Here is a 20,984-nt window from a genome sequence, read left to right as displayed (position 1 = left end):
CCAGCAGCGGGGCTCTGGCGGCAATTTAAAGGGCCTGGGGCTCCAGCCGATGCTGGGAGCCCCAGGTCCTTTAAATTGCCGCCTGGGGAAGCAGGGCCGCCCCGGTATGGTGCACCGGCTCTTGCCGGTACGCTGTACCGGAACATACCGCCTTACTTTCACTTCTGACCAGCACCTCATTTTCCCTACGGGGACCCTCATCACCTAGGTGCTGAGAACCCCTGATTTAGGAGCATGCTTAATACTGAAAGCATATTTTCAAAGAACATAGACTGCCCACATTATTTTAGAAAATTCTCCTTGTTTTCTGAACACCCATAGCTGGCAGCCATATTTTCTGCAGTGCCCAAAAGAAGCCCTTTGAAAATACTGTAGTACATGCCTTCCACTAACTCTCACAGGAAGTTTGATTGCAGAGCCAGAAATGGAGCCCATGTCTCTAAAGTCTCATTGCAGTACTTTAACCACAGGCCCATCCCTCCTTGAGTTGAAGTTTTCTGTCCACCAAGCTATACACTGAAAAAATGCTCTCTCTTCAGAGAGGATTTCCCTCTTTTCCTCTATTACAACCATTAGTGGTCCTAGCCATTTTGTTGGGAGAAAAATGGTTTTGGTGCCCCCCTGCCCCTCTCACCCCATGTGCCCAAGTGTGTGGGGAATGTGGAAATCTGGCCAATCGGGAGCAGAGAGAGAGGGGAGAAAACAAACAAAAGCCGAGCAGCACAGCAATTTGCACTCCCTGGAAGTTGGGGCCCAGGGCAACTGCCTTGTTCACCACCCCTAGAACCAGCCCTGATTACAGCCATTCATTAATTACCTGAACTTTATATAGATGCACATTTTGGGACTGCAGTACACAACAAGGCCCGCAGAGAGGCCGAGGCCTTTTGCTGGTAATGTGCATGAAGATGTGTGGAAGGAATGGGAAGAGGAGCCAGGGAAGAAGACCCAAGGCAGGAGCAGTGTCAGCATCATCACCACCAGTCATGTGCTGAGTTGGCCCTGTGTCTTCGGGCCACTAGCTTTGGGGGAGTTACTCCAGATTCATACCATGGTAATTCAGATCAGAATCTGGCCCATTGTCTTTAAGGGAGAGTTTCACAGGAAAAGGATGGAAGCCTGAGACATGTAGATTGAAACTCACTGGAAAGGAATGTATTTTTTGCAAAACATCAAGTACACAGTCTAGTGTATATATGTATAATAATAACAAGCACATATTTGGAGGCTTTTCTAAACCTACCAGGGCAAATGATCAGCACAACATTAAGATGGTTCAAATGTTTATTTCGTAAAGCAGATAAAGAGGTTTGCCGGTAAATGGGCAGATTTGGCTGGATATAGGAACAGATGATGCAGATGTAGGTACAGATGTTGCTGCACAGGGCCAGTTAAGACAAGACTGCCAAACCTGGAGCTCTACAGAGCTCCCAGTTCATGAGGGCTCTACTCACTACAGACAGTTGGAAATGCTAGTGGGCCATTCACTGCTCCACGGTGTGAGGCACAGGGTGCTTTGTGCTGACTGCTGAGCACTGTGATCATAGCTTGGGTAATAGGGTGTCTCGTCCTCTAACATGGACCTTGCTGGGGAACATCACAGGTTTCCTCACCTATTTAACAGATTGCCTTCCACTACACACTAAATCCCAGTCTCTACTTCTAGATATGTGATGTAATAACCCCCACCCATCCTCAGGTGACTGAGGCCCTCCAGGTGGCAAGGCAGAACAATTTAGAGCCAATGAGGATAGAGAAGACTGCACACTGTCTGAATCACAGGCTTTGCAGTCTGGAAGACCCAACAGAATGGCTTTGCAAAGAGCCTCGTGTGCTCTGTGAGAAAAAGCAGACATTTCAAACTTGTCAACAAACAAACCCAAACAAAGTCCACATTTAAAATCTCAAGAAGGAAAGAGAAAACACTTCTATGTACATGGGAAAATACATTTGTCTTAGTTCATTGGTGATGTGGGGTCCATTTTTCAAGCCACCTTGGTAAGCTTGATGTCCCCTGAGATTTGTAAAGCTGTTACCAAGTGCAGGGACCGAACACGGTGAGTGAAATAACAGAGCTGCCGTCCATCGAGCAGGACACGGATCTGCTGGTGCTCACAGAAGAGCTCCATCTGCAAAGGAGCAAGGGCAAAGGGGGAATTAGAGGCCAGCACTAGGGGCTGTCTATTTCACTAGCCTGGACTTTGGAACCCCAAGTGCTCTACAAAGTGGAGTGTAAGGTCTGTCTAATTTCTCTACGTTTCCTGTAAGTAACATCTTCTCTCTGCTGAAAAGCTCTTACAGCAAATTATCCTCAGTGAACAGGAAAAAGAATTTGCCCATAGAGATGGTTCCTCCAAGTCAGGAGGTGTTGGGGGAAGCTTGCACTGCCGCTCCCCATGCTGTACTAGTTTGGTGGATAAATAAGACTTAACTCTTCAGGGCCGTCAATCTGTCATCTTTCAACTGTATAAAATTCACTGTGTTGTACTCAGCTGGTCCCTCGCTCTAGTGTCTCTCCCACTACACCCCTGATAACTAACAAGAATACCTTAAATGTGTCCCCTGCTGTGAATGGGAAGTAGGGAATGTTCTTCTCCTCTCTTCCCCATTTCCCAGCAATCTGTGCATTCCGGGTGATGGATTTCTCACTGAAGTTGACTGCAAGTAACAGCCCAATATCCTTGCTTGCATCCATGGGGTCACAGAGCAGAGTCACTGCAAAACTGTAAGGACCAAGTCAGTGATCATGAACAGGACTTTCAGCAAATTACCAGAACATGGTTGGAGTGACAGATGCACATAAGGACATACAGCATCCACCCCAAATCACTTAGTGTGGCATATGGCCACGTTTTAATGGCCTGGTGGTCAGGGCCGCCCGGGGGGGGAGGGGCAAGTGGGGCAATTTGCCCCAGGCCCCGGGCCCCAAAGGGGCCCCCACGAGAATGTCAGAGGCTCCCCCCCGCCTCCGCCTTCCCCCATCCCCCAGCGCCTCAGTGCGCCGCGTCCAGGAGCGGTCCTGGACAGCGCTGCAGTGGCATGGCCTGAGCTCCTCCTGCTCAGAGCCGTGTGATAAGGGGGCGGGGCTCCAAGTTCCAGCCAAGCGGCGGGAGCTCAGGTCCCATGGAGCCACGCCACTGCAGTGCTGTCCAGGGCCGCTCCTGGACGCGGCGCGCTGAGGCTCCGGGAGAGGGGAGAGGTGGGAGTAAGTAGCATGGTAAGCCCCTCTGAACCGGACACCCCCCGGCCCCATCCCCCCATAGCCCTGAGCCCAGTCCCTGTGAGCCGGGCACCCCCCGACCCAGAGCCCAGCTCCCCACCCAGCCCTGGGCAACAGCAGTGCCACCCCCAGGCAGCGACAGCCCATTGGCACCAACCATCACAATCACCCAGTGACAGCCCATCATGTATTTGCAAATGTATACATACCATTAAAGTATTTAATGATTTTAAATAATGTATTTTGTGTATTCTCAAATTATTAAAAATTAATTTTTGAATGTATTTCACTGGTTATTTTTTACATTTCCAAATACATGTTACTATAGCATTGCAACTTTTTTTTATGGAAGGGGCCCCTGAAATTGCTTTGCCCCAGGCCCCCTGAATCCTCTGGGCAGCCCTGCTGGTGGTTGTAATATCCTGAAATGATGTTCCTCAGCAGTTCTTTGGAATAACTAAAGCAGACCTGCCCTGAAAGAATCTATTTCAGGGTTTTCATTTTGGGAGTGCTTAGCCAGTTTTATGCAGACCTCAAGCCAATCTGGCCACATTCTGCAATGTTGGTTACTGTTGTTTACCTTAACACTGAGTCGTAAGGTATTAACTAGTGACTTGTCTTAGGATATGACAGTGATACTGCAGTTATGTCCAATGTAATGGCACCCTATAAATACTTCTACTATGTGATCAATGGAGATTGTTTTTCGGTTTTATTTTGATTTGAGAAGGGAAGAAAGGAGTGAGCTCTTTAGTGTCAGGTTGGTACCAGGATCCCTTTCCTTTACATGAATTGCAAATCATATAACAACAAAAGGAATAACTGGCGTGTCTATACTAGATAGTTTGTCATAGTTTCAGAGTTAACTGCACCTGTATTCCCTCTTGAGGCTTCCTGGAGGGCACCAACTTAAGGTTTCAGGCTTCCCGCTATTATCTCTCTTGGGCAGATACCCCCATCCCTCTCCCTCCTGCCTGGGGTTTTAAGGCTGCACAGCTCCTTCTCGTACACTGTGAAATCCTCAGCAAGCCCACCCAACAGCTAGCTGCTGTGCATTGCTTTCTCACCCAGGGCTATGAACAGTATATTACCAGCAATTACAAGTTACCACACAGCTCAAGCACATTTATTCTTAAGCATTACAGAGAAAACATTTAAATAAAAGTTTCTACACACATTTACCTATTAGTTTAAGGGGGGTCCTACTAGGCTAAAGTCTTTCTAACCCTTCCACAATGTTTGGAGCCCCTCTTAGACAGAAGGTTGTGTCCATTTACTGACCTAGAGTCAGTTTAAACCCAGACTTTTCATATAAAAAGCCCTTTCTTTGTCTGTCGGTCTCTGGAAAACCCAGTTTGAATCAGAATATACAAACCTTCTCAGGGGGTGGTACCTGCAGGTGAGTCACACTAATCACCCCCTTGGGGCTATGGTAACCCTCCCTCTGGAGTTGCATACAATCCCTGGTCCACAGTGATACAAAAACCATTCATAAACTTAATACAATATGATCCCCAAAGATATTGACTGTGGTTGCAATATCTGTCTCAACATTTGTGTAGTTTCCTATCTAGTGATTCATCCCTGCTTCTTCTTGGAGCTTCTGAGGGATCTGAAGTTCCTGCCCTTGACTCCTGAGAGCTGAGAATGGAACAGGTTTACACTAGACCACTTGTGATGGACTGCTGGGTATGGAGGGACAAAGGAGGCGGTATTGTGTGTCTTTCATCTCAGTGGTGCAGGCAAAGTGTAAATTCTGAGTCATAGGTAGCCTGATTCTCCACTGCCATAGCCCTTGTGTAGTTATGTACACCTGTGTAAAGTGCCAGCAAATGCTCAATTCAGGAATCATTAGGGGAAGTTCTATGATCTATGCTACACAGGAGTTCAGACTACATGTCTGTAGTGGTCCATTCTCACCTTAAAAAATCTATGAATCTGGAGCAGCGGGGAAACAGGGCTGTGGCTCCAGGAGGAGGGAGAGGGAGCAAGTTGTTTCATACTTCCCTTTGCCCTGTTCCCAGCTAGGTCCTAGCAGCCCTCAGGATTTTGCTGAATTTTCCCCCACAGCTGGTGGCTGTGCCTGAACAGACATCTACTGCTAACTCTGTTCAAGGACATACTCCATGGATAAAGATAAGATTTAGTCATGGATATTTTTAGTAAAACTCATGTACAATTCATGGGCAATAAACAAAAATTCACAACCTGTGACCTGTTCATGACTTTTACTATAAATACCCATTACTATATCTCGTCTCCTGAGCCTCGCAGCTCTGGACGGCCCCTGCTTCAGCATTGGGGTTTGACTGCCCCCGGTGACCTGCTGCTACGGCCACACCCGGGACCGCTGCTGCTTTGGCAGTTCCCGGAGCCAGCTGCAACAGCCACTATTTGGACGGTCCCTGGGGCTGCCCCCGGACTATATCAGGATCCATAGCTGTAAATGACTATAGCTGTCATCTAAACTGCACACAGCTACAGACCAGAGGTTTTTATGCTTGAAACCACTGGATTCTACCACTTGTGCAAAATTAGATGATGATGTTGTCTTTGTAGGCCTCCAATCACTAGTGGGCATCATAATCTCAGATCCTGGATTGGGTCTGATACTGTCCAACAGGGGGAAAGCTTGCACATACACACCAGGTAGTTTATATCATAGAAACAAGCAGTAGAAGGTCTGTTGCTTCCCAATCACTTTATCACATTTTTAGAGAGACTGGGCTATCAGTTGTCTCCCCCACGTCAATCTCACTGCAAAAAGAAAGAGATTAGGTTTGGGCCCATGATTATGAGTCTGTACAGCTTCCCCTCCAAACTCAAAAGAATGCAGGCCCTCAAGGAACCTCTTGTGCTTATGGCCTTATGTATCTTATGGCAGATACTCCTGTATGTGAAATAACCAACTGAACAACAGCTCCCCACCCTACCTCTTGGGGTTGGAACATATGACCCCAATAATAGTGATTTTCATGGCTGGTTTCAGTCCTCCTTTAATTTCACCAACATATCGCTCCACCTAGTGGGAAAAAATAACTATTATTGATCTCTAAATTTGTAGCCCGCATGATAAACTGCAGAACCATGTGATAAACTGCATTTATTATACACTTCTGTCATCTCACTGGCCTCTGTTCACCAGTCAATTTCCCCTGGGACTTATTCTAACAATGCAAACCACAAAGTACCTTTAAACCACTGCCATTTTTAAAAAATAACTATAAAAATTCTTTCTTCATCCTGTCTACAAATATACTTGAAAACTAAATAGCTGCAAATCAATTTTACCTTTACTAACTCCAAATAGCTCCCTGATCTGTTTAAGGCGTTAGTATCAAGTTTAATAGAATAAGTGGTTAATGCAGAGGATTAGAATTGGGATAGTACTTCTATATCTTACAGGGATGTTTTGTGAGTTAATGTTTATAAAATATTTTGAAAATGTAAAGTGCTATAAATACATAAGTAGTATATAGTTGTACTCATTTAACTGTGTACATTTTTTTGAGAAACCTCAGATAGAAGATGCGATAAAAGAGCTAAGTGTTATGCTATTAGTAATTTTCAGCATTGGCTTTGTTTTTCAAGCTCAGTGCACAGTTAAAACTAATGACAGAGTCAAAAGACTAAATCTTGCCAGACTTATCAGTCAAAACTCCAATTAAAGTCACCAGGAGCTCTGCACAAATAAGCATTTAGGATTTATCAGGCTTTAGTCCAAGGAGAGAGGGCTGAAAAGAGCTAAGGGAGTTGATAATAAAATATAAGAACATAAGAACTGCCATACTGGATCAGACCGATGTTCTAGCCCAATATCCTGTTTTCTGACTGTGGCCAGGGCCAGATGCTTCAGAGGGAATGAACAGAACAGGGCAATTAACAAGTGATTCAGCCCCTGTTGTCCAGTCCCAGCTTCTGGCAGTCAGAGATTTAGGGACACCCAGAGCATGGGATTGTGTCCATCCCTGATCATCTGGGTTAGTAGTCATTGATGGACCTATCTTTCATGAACTTATCTAATTCTTTTTGAACCCAGTTATTCTTTTGGCCTTCACAACATCCACTGGCAATGAGTTCTACAGGTTCTAATATTACTGACTTGGTAGCTCTACTGACATAGGACTAAGCCTATTAAAAATCAGATATTTGTGGCAGTTTGCATGATCTTTTGTTCATAATGAAGCAGCTTCCATTCAAATGTAATTTGCTACAGTTGAACTTCAGAGTTACGAACACCTCAGGAATGGAAGAGGTTGTTCATAACTCTGAAATGTTCGTAACTCTGAACACAACATTATGGTTGTTCTTTCAAAAGTTTATAACTGAACATTGACTTAATACAGCTTTGAAACTTTACTGTGCAGAAGAAAAATGCTGCTTTCCCTTTATTTTTTTAGTTTATGTTTAACATAGTACTGTATTTGCCTTTTTGTGTGTGTGTGTCTCTCTGCTGGTGTCTGATTGTGAACTTCCAGTTTCCGAATGAGGTGTATGTTGATTGGTCAATTCGAAACTCTGGTGGTCATAACTCTGAGGTTCTACTGTATATCACATGTTTTTTTTTTAAATAGATCTGGTTGGACAATATGAAAAATTAGATCTGTTGGACGATTAAACGTTAAAAAATAGCAAATCTGCAATTCACCAACGTTTGCTCATTTTCATGAGCATACAAACTAGAGATAACAAATTTCTCTCACACAGTGATACTCAGAATGAGGATCATGAGTCACAAGTGGCTCTTTAATGTATATCCTGCGCTTCTTTGTAGCACATGATATTAAAACACTGTGTGATTTAATTATTAATCTAAGTTATTAACCAATCAGGATGCTTTTACTATGTTATTAACCTATTGTAGTTGATATAATAATACTTGGTCAGTCATTTTGCTGTGAGAATAATATATAGTAAATGAAACAATGCATTCACCCTACTGTGGCTCTTTTGGGTAATGTTGAGGTCTGAGTATCACTGCTCTAGCACATTCCTGTGGGGCTAGTGGAGGACTGTTGACAGGAAGGATGGCCCAGTGATTGGGATGCTGGCTTAGAACATGAAAGAGCTGGGTTCAATGCTCTGCTATGCCATAGGCTTCCTATTTGACCTTGGGCAAGTTGCTTAGTTTTTCTGTGCCTCATTTGTCCATATGTAAAAATAGGAATAACGGTACTTCCCTACCTCACAAGGTGGTGGTGAGCCTAAATACATTAAAGATTGTGAGGCACTATGGTGATGGTGCCATTGTAAAAAAATGTTTACTATGACTCTAACACTTTTTCTAGGTTACTTTGGTTTAAAATGTCCCAAACAACAGCATGTGGACCATTCTCTATGGAGTCCCATCCAAAGACTATTCCATATGCTAATAGATATCATGGTTAGAAAATTTCTCCTAATATTCTGCCTAAATTTTCCTTCTTCATTTCAATGTATGTAATTTCCTATTCTCCTTTCAGTTTCAATATAACACCAAGTTAGATCCCCCCAAGAGTGACATTTTCGCCCAAATACCTTCTAATCCCACAGACAATTATAGAACTCTGCTTATTTTTTTAATAATTTTAAAAAATAAAAATGATTAGAGAATCTACACTTTTAGAAAATGTACAATTATTCCTTGGGGGAATTCAACAGCAACCCCATGCAGGTAAATTTAGGTTATTCACCAGAGGAAAAGTGCCAAAGGGTGAGATGTATTGGACTGTGGAGTACCCCAAGGGAAGTGGCAGACTCAGGGCTGCCCGGGGGGGGGGGAGGTGGGAGCAAGTGGGGCAATTTGCCCCAGGCCCCGCAGGGGCCCCCACGAGAATATAGTATTCTATAATATTGCAACTTTTTTTTTTATGGAAGGGGCCCATGAAATTGCTTTGCCCCAGGCCCCCTGAATCCTCTGGGCAGCCCTGGGCAGACTCCCTTGAGATATTTAAAATTAGACTAGACAAAGTAGTGGAGAATATGTCTCCTCCTCCTCACCCACACTCATTGCTTTCTTAAGTGAGAGACAATAAAATTAAATAATAACACTTTACAATCTGAAAGGTGGGCTGTGAAGATTAACTACTTAATGTTTGCAAAGCCCCATACCATAAGTACTAATATTCATATGTATGATACTAGATAAAGAATAAATGTAAGTGTACCCCTGGCTTCCATGCGGTTTTAGCACTTATAAATTCTTCCATGGTACCCTGAATACAGCCAGAGGTCTGATCATTCACAGGGCATTCCCTAGCTGAGATGGAACACATGGTATGCCTGAAACCTATTCAGGGATCCAGGAGGTAGCAGGAAGAGATTCTGAATGGGTCTTAATTTGGTTACAGGAGGGCCCATGCACCTCTAGCAGTTGTGTCTTTTTAATATATTTATGTATATAAAAAACATATTTTCTACTAAAAAAACTCCCACCAGTGGATATATTCACTTACATTTGTGCCCCTGTCATTTTCTGTCATCTCTCTGCCTTTTACTTGTCTCCTGTGCAGCAGCCTTGCAGCAAAGTTTTCTTTTTGTGTGTGTGTGCAGAAAAAATATACAAAAACCCCGGAATAAAGGGAGGATATAAGGGGGAGCATTATCTCAGTCAAACACTGGTTAGACACCACCCGCTCAAATAGCTGAGTCACAAGAGCCTACTCTTCATCTTCCATCACACAGTGGCAAAAGGAGATAGAGAAACAGTGAAGAACTTGATGGCTCAGAGGTATAGAAACAGCTGGGAACTAGTAATCAGTTCTAGTACTAGTCTAGATCATGATAATGCAATTAACTCCATGCAAGTGAACCCTGGCACCTGTGTGGACCCCACTGACTTCGGTGGGGTTCCATGCAGGCACAAGAGTCTACCCAGGCGGAACTCAGTGCAGAATCAACCCTAAACTGCCAGTGACTGAAATTCATTATCTAATGGCTGCCAGGTAGCCTAAGGGAAAGGTATTGGTGCTCCCAGTCCCGTTCCTCTTTGGACAAGCATTCATATCACAAAAACACCATCAAAGATGGCCCTAGTTGGACTCCTTGTTGTAGAAGAAACAAGGACCGGATGTCTGTGGACACTAAGGCAATGGAGTTCAGGAGCCTAAATACCTTTGCGGAACTGGGCCTATACCTCTCACTCTTGTATGCTAAGTGGTCCCTATAGAGCAAAGTTGAGGGGGAGCATGAACTGTCACTGCTGTGGATAAGCAAAAGATTTAATTCCCCAGGGGTTTCAATATAATGCCTCTGACAAAACACTGAATTAACATATTTTTAAAAACTGTAAGACCGGCTATATTGGGTCAAACTAACAGTCCATCTAGCCCAACATCCTGTCTTGCTGCAGTGGCCAATGTTAGGTGCTTCAGAGGGAATGAACAGAACAGGCAATCACAGAGTGAACCATCTCATTGTTCACTCCCAGCTTCTTGCAATCAGAGGCTAGGGACACCCAAAGCATGGGGTTGCATCACAGACTATCATGGCTAATGGCCATTATGGACCTATCCTCCTTGAATTTACCTAATTTTTTTTGAACCCTGCTATAGTTTTGGCCTTCACAACATCCCCTGGAAACAAGTTCCACAGGTTGACTGTGCATTGTGTGAAGAAATACTTGCTTTTGTTTGTTTTAAACCTACTGTCTATTAATTTCATTGGGTGACCCTGGTGCTTGTATTATGGAAGGAGTAAATAACTCTTCCTTATTCACTTTCTCAATACCATTCACAATTCTATAGACCTCTATCATATATCCTCTCTCAGCTGTCTCTTGTTGAAGCTGAAAAGTCCCAGTCTTTTTAATCTCTCCTCATACAGAATCTGTTCCATACCCTTAATAATTTTTGTTGCCCTTCTCTGAACTTTTTCCAATTCTACTATATCTTTTTTGTGATCGGGTGACCAAAACTGCATGCAGTATTCAATGTGTGGGCGTACCATGGATTTATATCGTAGCATTATGATCTTTTCTGTCTTATTATCTTCCCTTCCCTAATGGTTCCTAACATTCTGTTAGCTCTTTTGGCTGCTGCTGCTCATTCAGTGGATATTTTCAGAGGACTATCCACAATGACTCCAAGTTCTCTTTCTAGTATGGTAACAGCGAATGTAGACCCCCCATCATTTTGTATGTATAGGCAGGATTATGTTTTCCAATGTGTATTGCTTTGCATTTATCAATATTGAATTTCATCTGCCATTTTGTTGCCCAGTCACCCTGTTTTGTGAGATCCCTTTGTAACTCTTTGGATTTTGCTTTGAACTCAACTATTTTGAGTATTTTGTATCATCTGCAAATCATCTGCCACCTCACTGCTTACCCCTTTTTTCAGATCATTTATGAATATGGTGAACAGCACTGCTCCCAGTACAGACCCCTGGGAGACACCACTATTTACCTCTGTCCATTCTGAAAACTGACCATTTATTCCTACCCTTTGTTTCTTGTCTTTTAACCAGTTACTGATCCATGAGAGGACCTTCCCTCTTATCCCATGACTGCTTACTTTGCTTAAGAGACTTTGGTGAGGGACCTTTTCAAAGGCTTTCTGAAAGTCCAAGTACACTTTATCCACTGGATCATCCGTGTCCTTTGTTGACCCCCTCCTCAAAGAATTCTGAGTGATAAGGTATGATTTCCCTTTACAAAAGCCATGTTGACTCCTCCCCAACAAATCATTTTCATCTATGTGTCTGTTAATTCTGTTCTTTACTATAGTTTCAACCAATTTCCCTGGTACTGAAGTCCGGCTTACCAGCCTGAAATCACCAGGATTGCCTCTTGAGCCTTTTTTTAAAATCGGTCACATTAGCTATCCTTTAGTCATCTGGTACAGAAGCTGATTTAAGTGATAGCTTACATACCACAATTAATAGTTCTGCACTTTCATATTTAAGTTCCTTCAAAACTCTTGGGTGAATACCATCTGGTCCTTGCAACTTATAACTGTTTATCAATTTGTTCCAAAACCTCCTTTATTGACACCTCAATATGGGCCAGTTCCTCAGATTTGTCATCTAAAAAGAATGGCTTAGGTGTTGGAATCTCCCTCACATCTTCTGCAGTGAAGAGCGATGCAAAGAATTAATTTAGTTTCTCGCAATAGCCTTATCTTCCTTGAGTGCTTCTTTAGCTCCTTGATTGACCAGTGACCTCACTGATTGTTTGGGCAGGCTTACTGCTTCTGATGTACTTTTTTTTTTTGGCTATTAGTTTTTGAGTCTTTGGCTAGTTGCTTTTCAAATTATTTTTTAGCCTTCCTATGTAACCCACACACATTCTGGGTGTGGTGTTCTGTCCCATCTAGTACTGAGACCACTTAGAGAGAGATTAATAAGTCTGTTCTACAGATGTGGCTTTCAGCTCATGCAGTAAAAGTTCATGCAGTTAGCTCCAGAGGTCTCAGGTTTGATTGCGCCTGCCAACGACCAGGGCCTGTAAGTGTTATACTTCACTTGCCAGAGTTTATGCTCCTTTCTATTTTCCTCAATAGGATTTAACTTTCAATTTTTAAAAGATGCCTTTCTGCCTCTAGCCACTTATTTTACTTTGTTGTTTAGCCATTTTGGCACTTTTTGGTCCTTGTATAATGTCAGGGGTTGGCAACCTTTGGCACACAGCCCATCAGGGTAATCTGCTGGTGGGCAACAAGACATTTTATTTACATTGACCGTCCACAGACACGGCCCCCTGCAGCTCCCAGTGGCCGCGGTTCACCGTTTCTGGCCAATGGGAGCTGCAGGAAGCGGTGCGGGCCACAGAGACGTGTTGGCCACTGCTTCCGGCAGCTTCCATTGGCTGGGAATGGCAAACCATGGTCACTGGAAGCTATGGGGGGACCATGCCTGCGGACAGTCAATGTAAACAAAATGTCTCACGGCCTACCAGCAGATTACCCTGATGGGCCGTGTGCCGAAAGTTGCAGACCCTTGTACTATGTTTTATAATTTGGAAAATACATTTAATTTAAGCCTCTATTATGATGTTTTTAAAAATTTTCCATGCAGCTTGCAAGGTTTTGTGACTGTACCCTTTAATTTCTCAAAAAGAACAGGAGTATTTGTGGCACCTTAGAGACTAACAAATTTATTAGAGCATAAGCTTTTGTGGGCTACAGCCAACTTCTTTGGATGCATATAGTTATACTGTGGTAGGCGTCTTTGATGTTTCCCTCCCACAAGTTTGTTAAATTTAGTTATATTATCGTTGCTATTACCATGCTGTTTAGCTCCAAGTTAAGACAACGTTAATAAAACAAATGATCAAATAAGCAAGCCCGTTCAACTGTCCCAACTTGTGTTTGGTTATGATGGAAGGAGCACACAACTGTGTCCTGGGGGAATGGCTGCAGATTGGTGCCCAAACAGAAGCCAGAGAAGAGCCAAATCAGTGAGGTTGAGACAGGAGAAAGTCTTGCTGAGTCTCCACTGCGCCCTACACGGTCATTTACAGCCTTGCAAAGTGGGTGCAAAATGCTACCAAATGGCAATTTTTCAGTCATGTGTTTTTCATCCATTCTGCCCTCTTGTGAGCGGGCCACGCAAGGGCTCAGCCAGCGGCCCAGGCCCAGCTCCAGAGCAAGCTGCGGTAAAGCCCCGTCCTGCGTGGTGGGGCCTTGGGTCCCCCGCAGCGGGATCAGGCGGGAGCCCCCAGGCACGCCGGGTCTGAGGGGAAGGGCTCGGCGCACAGAGGCCCTGCCGCGCGCAGGCGGCCTCACGGGGGAACTGCGGTAACGGGTCACTGGGACGCGGAGGGAGGTCGCGCGCCCCGAGTCCGCCTCAGGGCTGATCCCCCAGGCCAGAAGCGGTTCTTGTGATTAACAGCAGCAGCACGTGACACGGCTCCAGCCTCTCCGGCCACGGGCTGAGCGGCTCAGTGGGGCGGAGAGCGAGGGGCGGGTCGGTTGGTTCAGGAGAGGCTGGTTCTGAGGCACGCGGGGAGGGGCTACGTCGGCCGCTGGGTGGAGCCTGCGGGGGAGGGGGGCGGGTAACCGGACAGCAGGGGGTGGTGGGGCTAACTGTGTGGGTGGGTGGGAGGTCTGGCTCTGGGCGGGGTTAGCCCTGTCATTGACATGTGGTTTCTTTTCCCGCTTCAGTAATGGCGCCCATGAGGTTTCAGTGCCCCTTAAAGAAAGATGGCACATTATTTACATATTCATCCGGTTTGACCAATAAGCGCTCGCCGTTTTGGGTGTGCCGGCTGTCGGGAAAGTCACCTGATTCGTCTTTCAAGATGGCCGTGGCACTAGGCTGCTCAGCTTGGGGAATGCAATCAGTGCGGACCGTCCCATAAGCCTCGAGTGTGCAGGGGGAGCCGGACCGATCTACCATCGCTGGGGCTTCCCTAAGAGGTATGTGTCTGGTACAGGGCAGCGCAACCCGTCCGACGCGGAGGGACCGGGACCGCCGGTGCCTGCTGGGCACAACGGTCCCGACCTCCACTCACCCCAGGCAGGTCACCAGGCGGGCTCTGGGACGGGGCACGAGAGGCAGCCAGCCAGCCAGAGTGGGAGGCGGAGCGCGGGGAGGAGGGCACCCAGGGAGGGGGCTAGCGGGGGGGATTTCTGGATGTGGCCGGAGGGCTGATGCTCCAGGTCTTTGGTTCAGGGGTAGGAAGGACAGCAGAGGATGGGGAGCGAGGTGGGAGAAATCGATTGATGGGAGGGCTGGCACGGTGAGTGGGGTGGGGGAAGGTAGTCCTGCGAAAGTGTTTGGTGAATCTCCGACCACGTCCTAATACATGTGTCTGTGTCACAAATACAAAGCACCATGTTGGGGGGGTTTCTTGTACCTTTCGCTAAGCAAATGGTACTAGCTGCTGCTAAGTCTGGATTCTAGACTAGATGCACCCCTGGTCTGGTATGGCAATTCTTGTGCTACTTGTCACTTGTATTTTGAGTGACTAGACCATGGAGATTAAACTCTCATCTTCTTTAAAATGATGTCTCTAGATCATGACTGACTGAGTTACCTTGGCAAGTTAATATATAGGGGTGAGAAATTCCCAGTGTGGAGAACTTGAGCTGGAACTGCTCATGCTGTAGCTGCTCTGTTCACTACAGGGTTGTCAAAATACCACATTTTACCTTCCTTACAGAGGTCAGATAGGCCAGTGGGCTTTGTTAGCACTGTGCTCTCAATAAACAAATTGATCCCTCCTGTTTCCTGAGAGCATTGACTCTAAGCAAGTATCGGTGCATGTTTCACAGTGATAATGTTTAAATCACCTACTTGAATAAATATTGTGGTATTGATCATATCACTGTCTGGGAATGCATTCCAAACTTTAATACATTTTTGACTAAGTGAAATAGCTACAGCTTGGCTTCTGATTCTAGACCTGTTCTGTTCCAGGTGCACTGAGGGAAGATTTGCTGTGACTTACCTCTGGATGTTCTCCCCTCCCCACCCCCTTGTCTCCAGGAGTCCAGTCACAGTGGGATGATGCATCCATTTGGTAATGAGGAAGCAGCCTCTCTGGAACATCTCTTCTGTTTTTTTTGTGACTGTGTGCAGCGGGGAGACTGGGAGCTAGCACAGGCCTGTATTCCTCAGTTACATCAGTGGCAGGGGGATGGCTCTGAGAAAGTTGCAGCTATCCTGCAGGCTCTAATAGCTTGTCCGTCTCAGTTAAGGTAAGTGCTGTGTGGGATTTTTGTCTAACTGGTGGAAGTAGAAGTGTGTTAAACAGGGTGTATGTGATGCAATTCTCAGAAATTGAGGCTGATTCTTTATTCTTAACTATAATGGACCCTTAGAATTAGGGCCAGATTAACGCAGGGGCTTTAGGGGCTGTAGCCCAGGGCCCTGGGCTAAGGAGGTCCCAGCGCAGCAGGGCTCAGGCAGGCTGTCTGCATGCTGTGGCCCCACGCCGCTCCCGGAAGCGTCCGGCTGCTGGCACGTCTGTGGCCCCTGGTGGGAACCGGCCGGTGGGAGGTGCGGGGGCAGCGCTTGCGGGCCCGGGCAGCGCATGGAGACACGCTGTCCCCCTCCTTCCAGGGGCACCCAGAGCCATGCCAGCAGCCAGGCACTTCTGGGAGCAGCGTGGGGCTATGGCATGCAGGCAGCCTGCCTGAGCCCTGCTGCGCGACCAGCCAGGAACTGCCTGTGGTAAGTGCCTCCCAGCTGGAGCCTGCATCCCTCACCCTCTCCTGCACCCCAATCCCTTCCTCCAGATCAGAATCCCCTCCTGCACCAAACTCCCTCCCACAGCCTGCACTCTTCACCCTCTCCTGCACCCCAACACTCTGCCCCAGCCTGGAGTCCCCTCCTGCACCCAACTCCCTCCCAGAAAGAAACTAATATAACAGCTATTCTGAGGTAAGAAGTAGGCTATTTTGAATTAACTAAACTATATTCTACATGTTTTAAGACTGAAATGTAACCACAGAATGGCTTATGTAAATTAAAAGGCAAGTGTAGTATAGCAGTAATAGCCTCAATGCCATAATTGTGATCGTTTTGTTTTAAATTAGGAAAAAGGCTTGTATACAGGGACCCCACAAAATGTAATAGCCCTGGGCCCACAGGAGAGTTAATCTGGCCCTGCTTAGAATTCTTGAAGCAGAACATGCTTCCTTGCCAGTGTTTTCTCCTTCATGCATTCCATTATTACAGTTAACATTTGAGTGCCGACCTGCTCAGAGTTGCACTAATATATGTAGGGAACCCAGCCTCAGTCAGTTTACAACCTTGTTCATATATGAATAGATAAGATATTGGTATAAGCTCAAGATCATGCAGAAATCTAGCAAAGGTCAATTTCGAAAGATTTCACTGAAATAATGTGAGTTGGAGGAGGAGAGGGAGTCTGTTTTAGAATTGCAATGGTGCTGACACTGAGTGCTTTTTGTTTAGAAGATGATCAACCTATTTATTTAAAATGTTCGCTTGTTACTAACAACACCCGAGATTATTAAAACTGAAAATGTTTAAAAATCTAGTTTCTCACCACTTAAAGTGTCTACTTTTCACATTTCTCAATTTGGATAGTGAAACAACACCTTTAGTTTCACTTGTTGTTTTTTCTCTTGACTTCTCAAGCACTTTCGTGAGGCTGTTAAGGTTGGGTTTCTGACACTTCAGGGGAACTTAAAAAATTTCAACTTTTTGTAATTTAAAAAAAAAGAATCAAATGTTTCTTAAGTTTCTTGTATAACTTTTGGGTAATAATTTGAGTATCATCTACACAGACAGCATTCCTGGAATCCTTTTTGTCTGGAGGAAAAAACACACAATTAAATTGGTGTTGCCAACAGACATGAGGGAAATAAGTATATTATACTTTTTTATCCTTGGTACTGGCAACATGGCATACACTGGGTCTGTGGGGCCACTTTTCCTACTGTGAAGTGGGTAGAGATTTGTTTTGGTGCCTAGATGTTTGAAACTGATGGCATATGCTATTACCTTTGCAGGTGTGGACAGAATTGCAGCCCTCAGAGACTTGCTTGGCTTTGGCTCCTTGTGCTCAAGAAATGGCTGGTATGGGATCAGGTAAAGAAGTTTGTTCTAGTTGATGTCCAAATGGAAAATGTTTGTAAACAGAAAAATAATACATTTTGTAGTTGCCTATTAAAATTTGAGACTTACTGCTGTTAATTACAACTGGTTCCTTAGATCATTTTTCATTAAACTTAGCAAGAAATTAAAATAAGCGTTTTGGGATTATTTTTTGAGGCCGTGTGAGTTAGCTTTTTAGTGTGCATACTCAGTGTGAGATGTTCCTACGAACAGACAGCATGAGTTAGTAACTTACATTTCTATAGCCCCTTTTATCCCCAAAAGATGAAATAAACAAATGCTTTACAAATGGCATACTTTCAAGGAGTAGTAGTTTACATATACAGAACCGTGGGGAGGAGAGTGGTAAGCAGCTAGCACACTGCCTAAGGGAGAAAGAAACAAGGCCTTCAAAAAGGGAAAGATTGGTCATGTGTTTGTCTTTCCTCACCATTTCCATTCCTCTGACCCCATTGCGTAGGTTCATGAATTTTCATGATCTTTGAAGAAAGGTGACCCTATCCCAAAGGGGTTATGGGGAAGTGACAGTTGCTAGCTATGTAGTTGGAAATAGAGAATGGGATCTGTTGTTGCAGGAACAGCCCCTTGGTAGTTTAGGATGGGAGAAAGGACTTTTAATCCCCAATAAAATAAATATCTTTGAAGATGTCTGCCCTAATATAGCAAATAAATAAGGTTTTGGGGTTTTTTTTTACCTGTAAACCTAAGATAGTGGCTCACATCTTCCCTATTCTTTTATCTTTTTTTTTTTTCTTTTCCTGATTAACTTCAGAAAATAATTCCAGCTGTTCTCCAAAGAGAAACTGAATTCTTACTCCTCTTAGAAGAACTGCAAAAGGATGTCTCTGATGAAGTCCTAAAGGTGAGCTGAGTGCCCGATTTATTGATCATTCTTGGGATGAAAATAATGCTACGGGTTAACTTGACTGACCTCATGTTTGAGACATTAACATACCTTTGGTCTTCTCTGCACAAAATAAAGACAGTTGAATGTAAGGGCAGTTCAAGTTTACTCACTTTAGGTAGTGAATTTGGCATATATAATGGTGATGATTCTGGCTAGAGGGGGATAGTGTAGGCAGGTGCTGAGCAAGCTTCTCTACATAGCCTTGCTAACAAACCTGACTCCTGACCTCCAGCTACCTCTGCTGTTGCAGTCCTACATCCCCATACACAACTGTCTGTGCACCTGAGTCCTCATGTCACTTCCTGCTACATCAGCCTTGGGGCTTCCCTGGACAGAGAATACTATTTGTATGGTAGCTTTCTGACTTGCAGAAATGGGCACTAGGTTGGAAGCATCACATTTTGACTTAATGTAGGACATGAGTTTGGGCCTCAGTAGAGGAAAGGCTAGTGTGTGAACACAATGAATCACTGAACCTTCTTGCCGGTAGGCTTTGAAATCCAAAGTGGCCAGAACTGCCCTTGTTTTTAAAAATTTTTATTGTCCTCTACCATTCTGTTTCTTGTTCCATCTCAAACTCAAGTTGAGGTTTGACTCCAGACCATGGAGCTGATACAGCTGTCTGGCCATGTTTGGGAAGGAGAGCTAATAATGGATGACATCAAGAAGGCTAAGGTGTTTAATGCCTATTTTGTTTCATCTTCACTAAAAAAGTTAATGGTGACCAGATACGCAACACAATTAATAACAACAAGGATGAAGAAATGCAAGCCAAGGCATGGATCAGGATAAAGAATATTTAGCTACGCTAGATATATTCAAGTCAGTAAGGCCTGATGAAATTCATTCAAGGTGCTTAAGGAACTAGCTGAAGCAATCTTGGAACCATTATCAATTATCTTTGAAAATTGTTGGAGGAAAGGTGAGGTCCCAGGGGACTGGAGAAGAACAAACATAGTGCCTGTATTTAAAAAGGGGTTCCAAGAGGACTTGGGGAATAATAGACCAGTCAGCCTAACTTTGATACCTGGAAAGATACTGGAGCAAATTATTACATTTGTGATTTTAAAAAGGTTGCCAGAATTGGAGGAGCTCAGCGGTGCAGTTCAGGAGGCTGCAGCCAGCTGCACAGTGATTATTGTGGAGAACTCCTTCAGTAGGGCTGACTGAGAGGAAAGCTGCATGTCAGGTCTATAAAGGTTGCAGCTGGTATGGTTTCACCATGGGACTCTGTCCTCTTATTTGCCTATTTTATACTCTTTCATCAGATCATAATGTCAGGCTGATAGTTTGAAATCAAGCTGAAATGATTTGTCTCTGCTCTCTCCATCTCAATTGGGATTTTGTGCGTTGAGGGGAAGTGTAAAGAGGTTAGGGTTTGTGAAAGCCCTTTAAATACAGTAACAATGGAATGTTGCAAACTTATCTCAAATGAATTTGGGGAGCAAAAACTGTACTTTCATAGTGCTCTTGGGGTCACAAATCCATTCTTCCATTAGGTTTACTGACCCCAGCCTGAGAAATCTAATAAGGCAGACCGGACTGGAGTAAAAATGCTTTAAAATCTAACAAGGCTGACCGTTGGTTGTAATGGATACAAGGACTCCTGTGTCTTGGGAGATAATTTTGTATAAAGTGCAGAAATACGTCCTTTGGGCCCAAGACACTGTTACTGTCTGTAGTAATTCTCCAGTGCTCTATCTAGCTCATTTTAAATATCCCACACAATGCAGGTTTCCAGGACTTTACTTGTTAGATTGTTCCATAGTGTTATAGACCTCAGACAGGAGGTTTCTTCTAATAATCAGCCTTTGTTCACCTTCATCGCATTATCTCTAACTTTACCTCCTTACATCAACCTAAACAATACTTCTTCCTTATTGGTATTAACCAGCTGCAAGTATTTGCTGAATATAATTGTCTGGTATATACTTCTGCTTTTCTCTTTGTAACATTCTAATAATTCTTTTGGTTTTGAAATTATGGAAGTTGTGAGAGGAAACCAATAGACACTTTGAAAGATGAATGAAGGAAAGCCTGGATCTGGATGCCAAAGTAACAAAATCAGTGGGACACTTTAATAAAACTTATGCTTTGGAAAGTACTTTTCTAATACAGTAGGACAGTTTCCAGAATTAAAAACAAAAAATTCCAGTGTCAGTACTTTGAATTTTTTTTTTTTTTAAACAGCACCAGTGGTGGGAAGTAAAATAGGTTTTAAAAACTTTTTTATTTTTTGGATGGGGATTTGCATTTCAAAGATTTTTAATTGTCGGCTGAATGTTTACTTTTGTAAGATTTTAAAAAAGACTAGTTGCTAAAGGTTAATAGGATCTGCAGTGATTCTAG

The 20,984-nt window shown here is 44.3% G+C and overlaps 2 protein-coding genes across 2 annotated transcripts in view; one reads left to right on the top strand and one right to left on the bottom strand.

Moving 5' to 3' along the window:
* Positions 1–1,203: 1,203 nt before the first annotated feature.
* Positions 1,204–9,753, bottom strand: LOC117877423 (galectin-related protein A-like). The gene is made up of 4 exons (XM_034770537.1): positions 9,655–9,753; positions 6,154–6,242; positions 2,549–2,723; positions 1,204–2,129 (listed from the first exon to the last, which is right to left on the bottom strand). The coding sequence occupies exons 1-4, from the start codon at positions 9,679–9,681 to the stop codon at positions 1,986–1,988; spliced, it is 435 nt and encodes a 144-aa protein (XP_034626428.1). The 5' UTR covers positions 9,682–9,753; the 3' UTR covers positions 1,204–1,985.
* A 4,572-nt stretch (positions 9,754–14,325) lies between these two features.
* ZFYVE26 (zinc finger FYVE-type containing 26) overlaps positions 14,326–20,984 on the top strand; it is a 70,260-nt gene continuing 63,601 nt past the window's right edge. Inside the window, exons 1-4 of the mRNA XM_034769360.1 lie at positions 14,326–14,556; positions 15,560–15,840; positions 17,623–17,701; positions 18,501–18,590. Of these exons, the coding sequence (XP_034625251.1) occupies positions 15,647–15,840; positions 17,623–17,701; positions 18,501–18,590 (363 nt within the window). The 5' untranslated portion in view covers positions 14,326–14,556; positions 15,560–15,646. The remainder of the gene's footprint in view (positions 14,557–15,559; positions 15,841–17,622; positions 17,702–18,500; positions 18,591–20,984) is intronic.

This window comes from Trachemys scripta, chromosome 4 (genome assembly GCF_013100865.1).
Source record: "Trachemys scripta elegans isolate TJP31775 chromosome 4, CAS_Tse_1.0, whole genome shotgun sequence".
NCBI lineage: Eukaryota > Metazoa > Chordata > Testudines > Emydidae > Trachemys > Trachemys scripta.
This window is presented reverse-complemented; position numbering and strand designations above follow the sequence as displayed.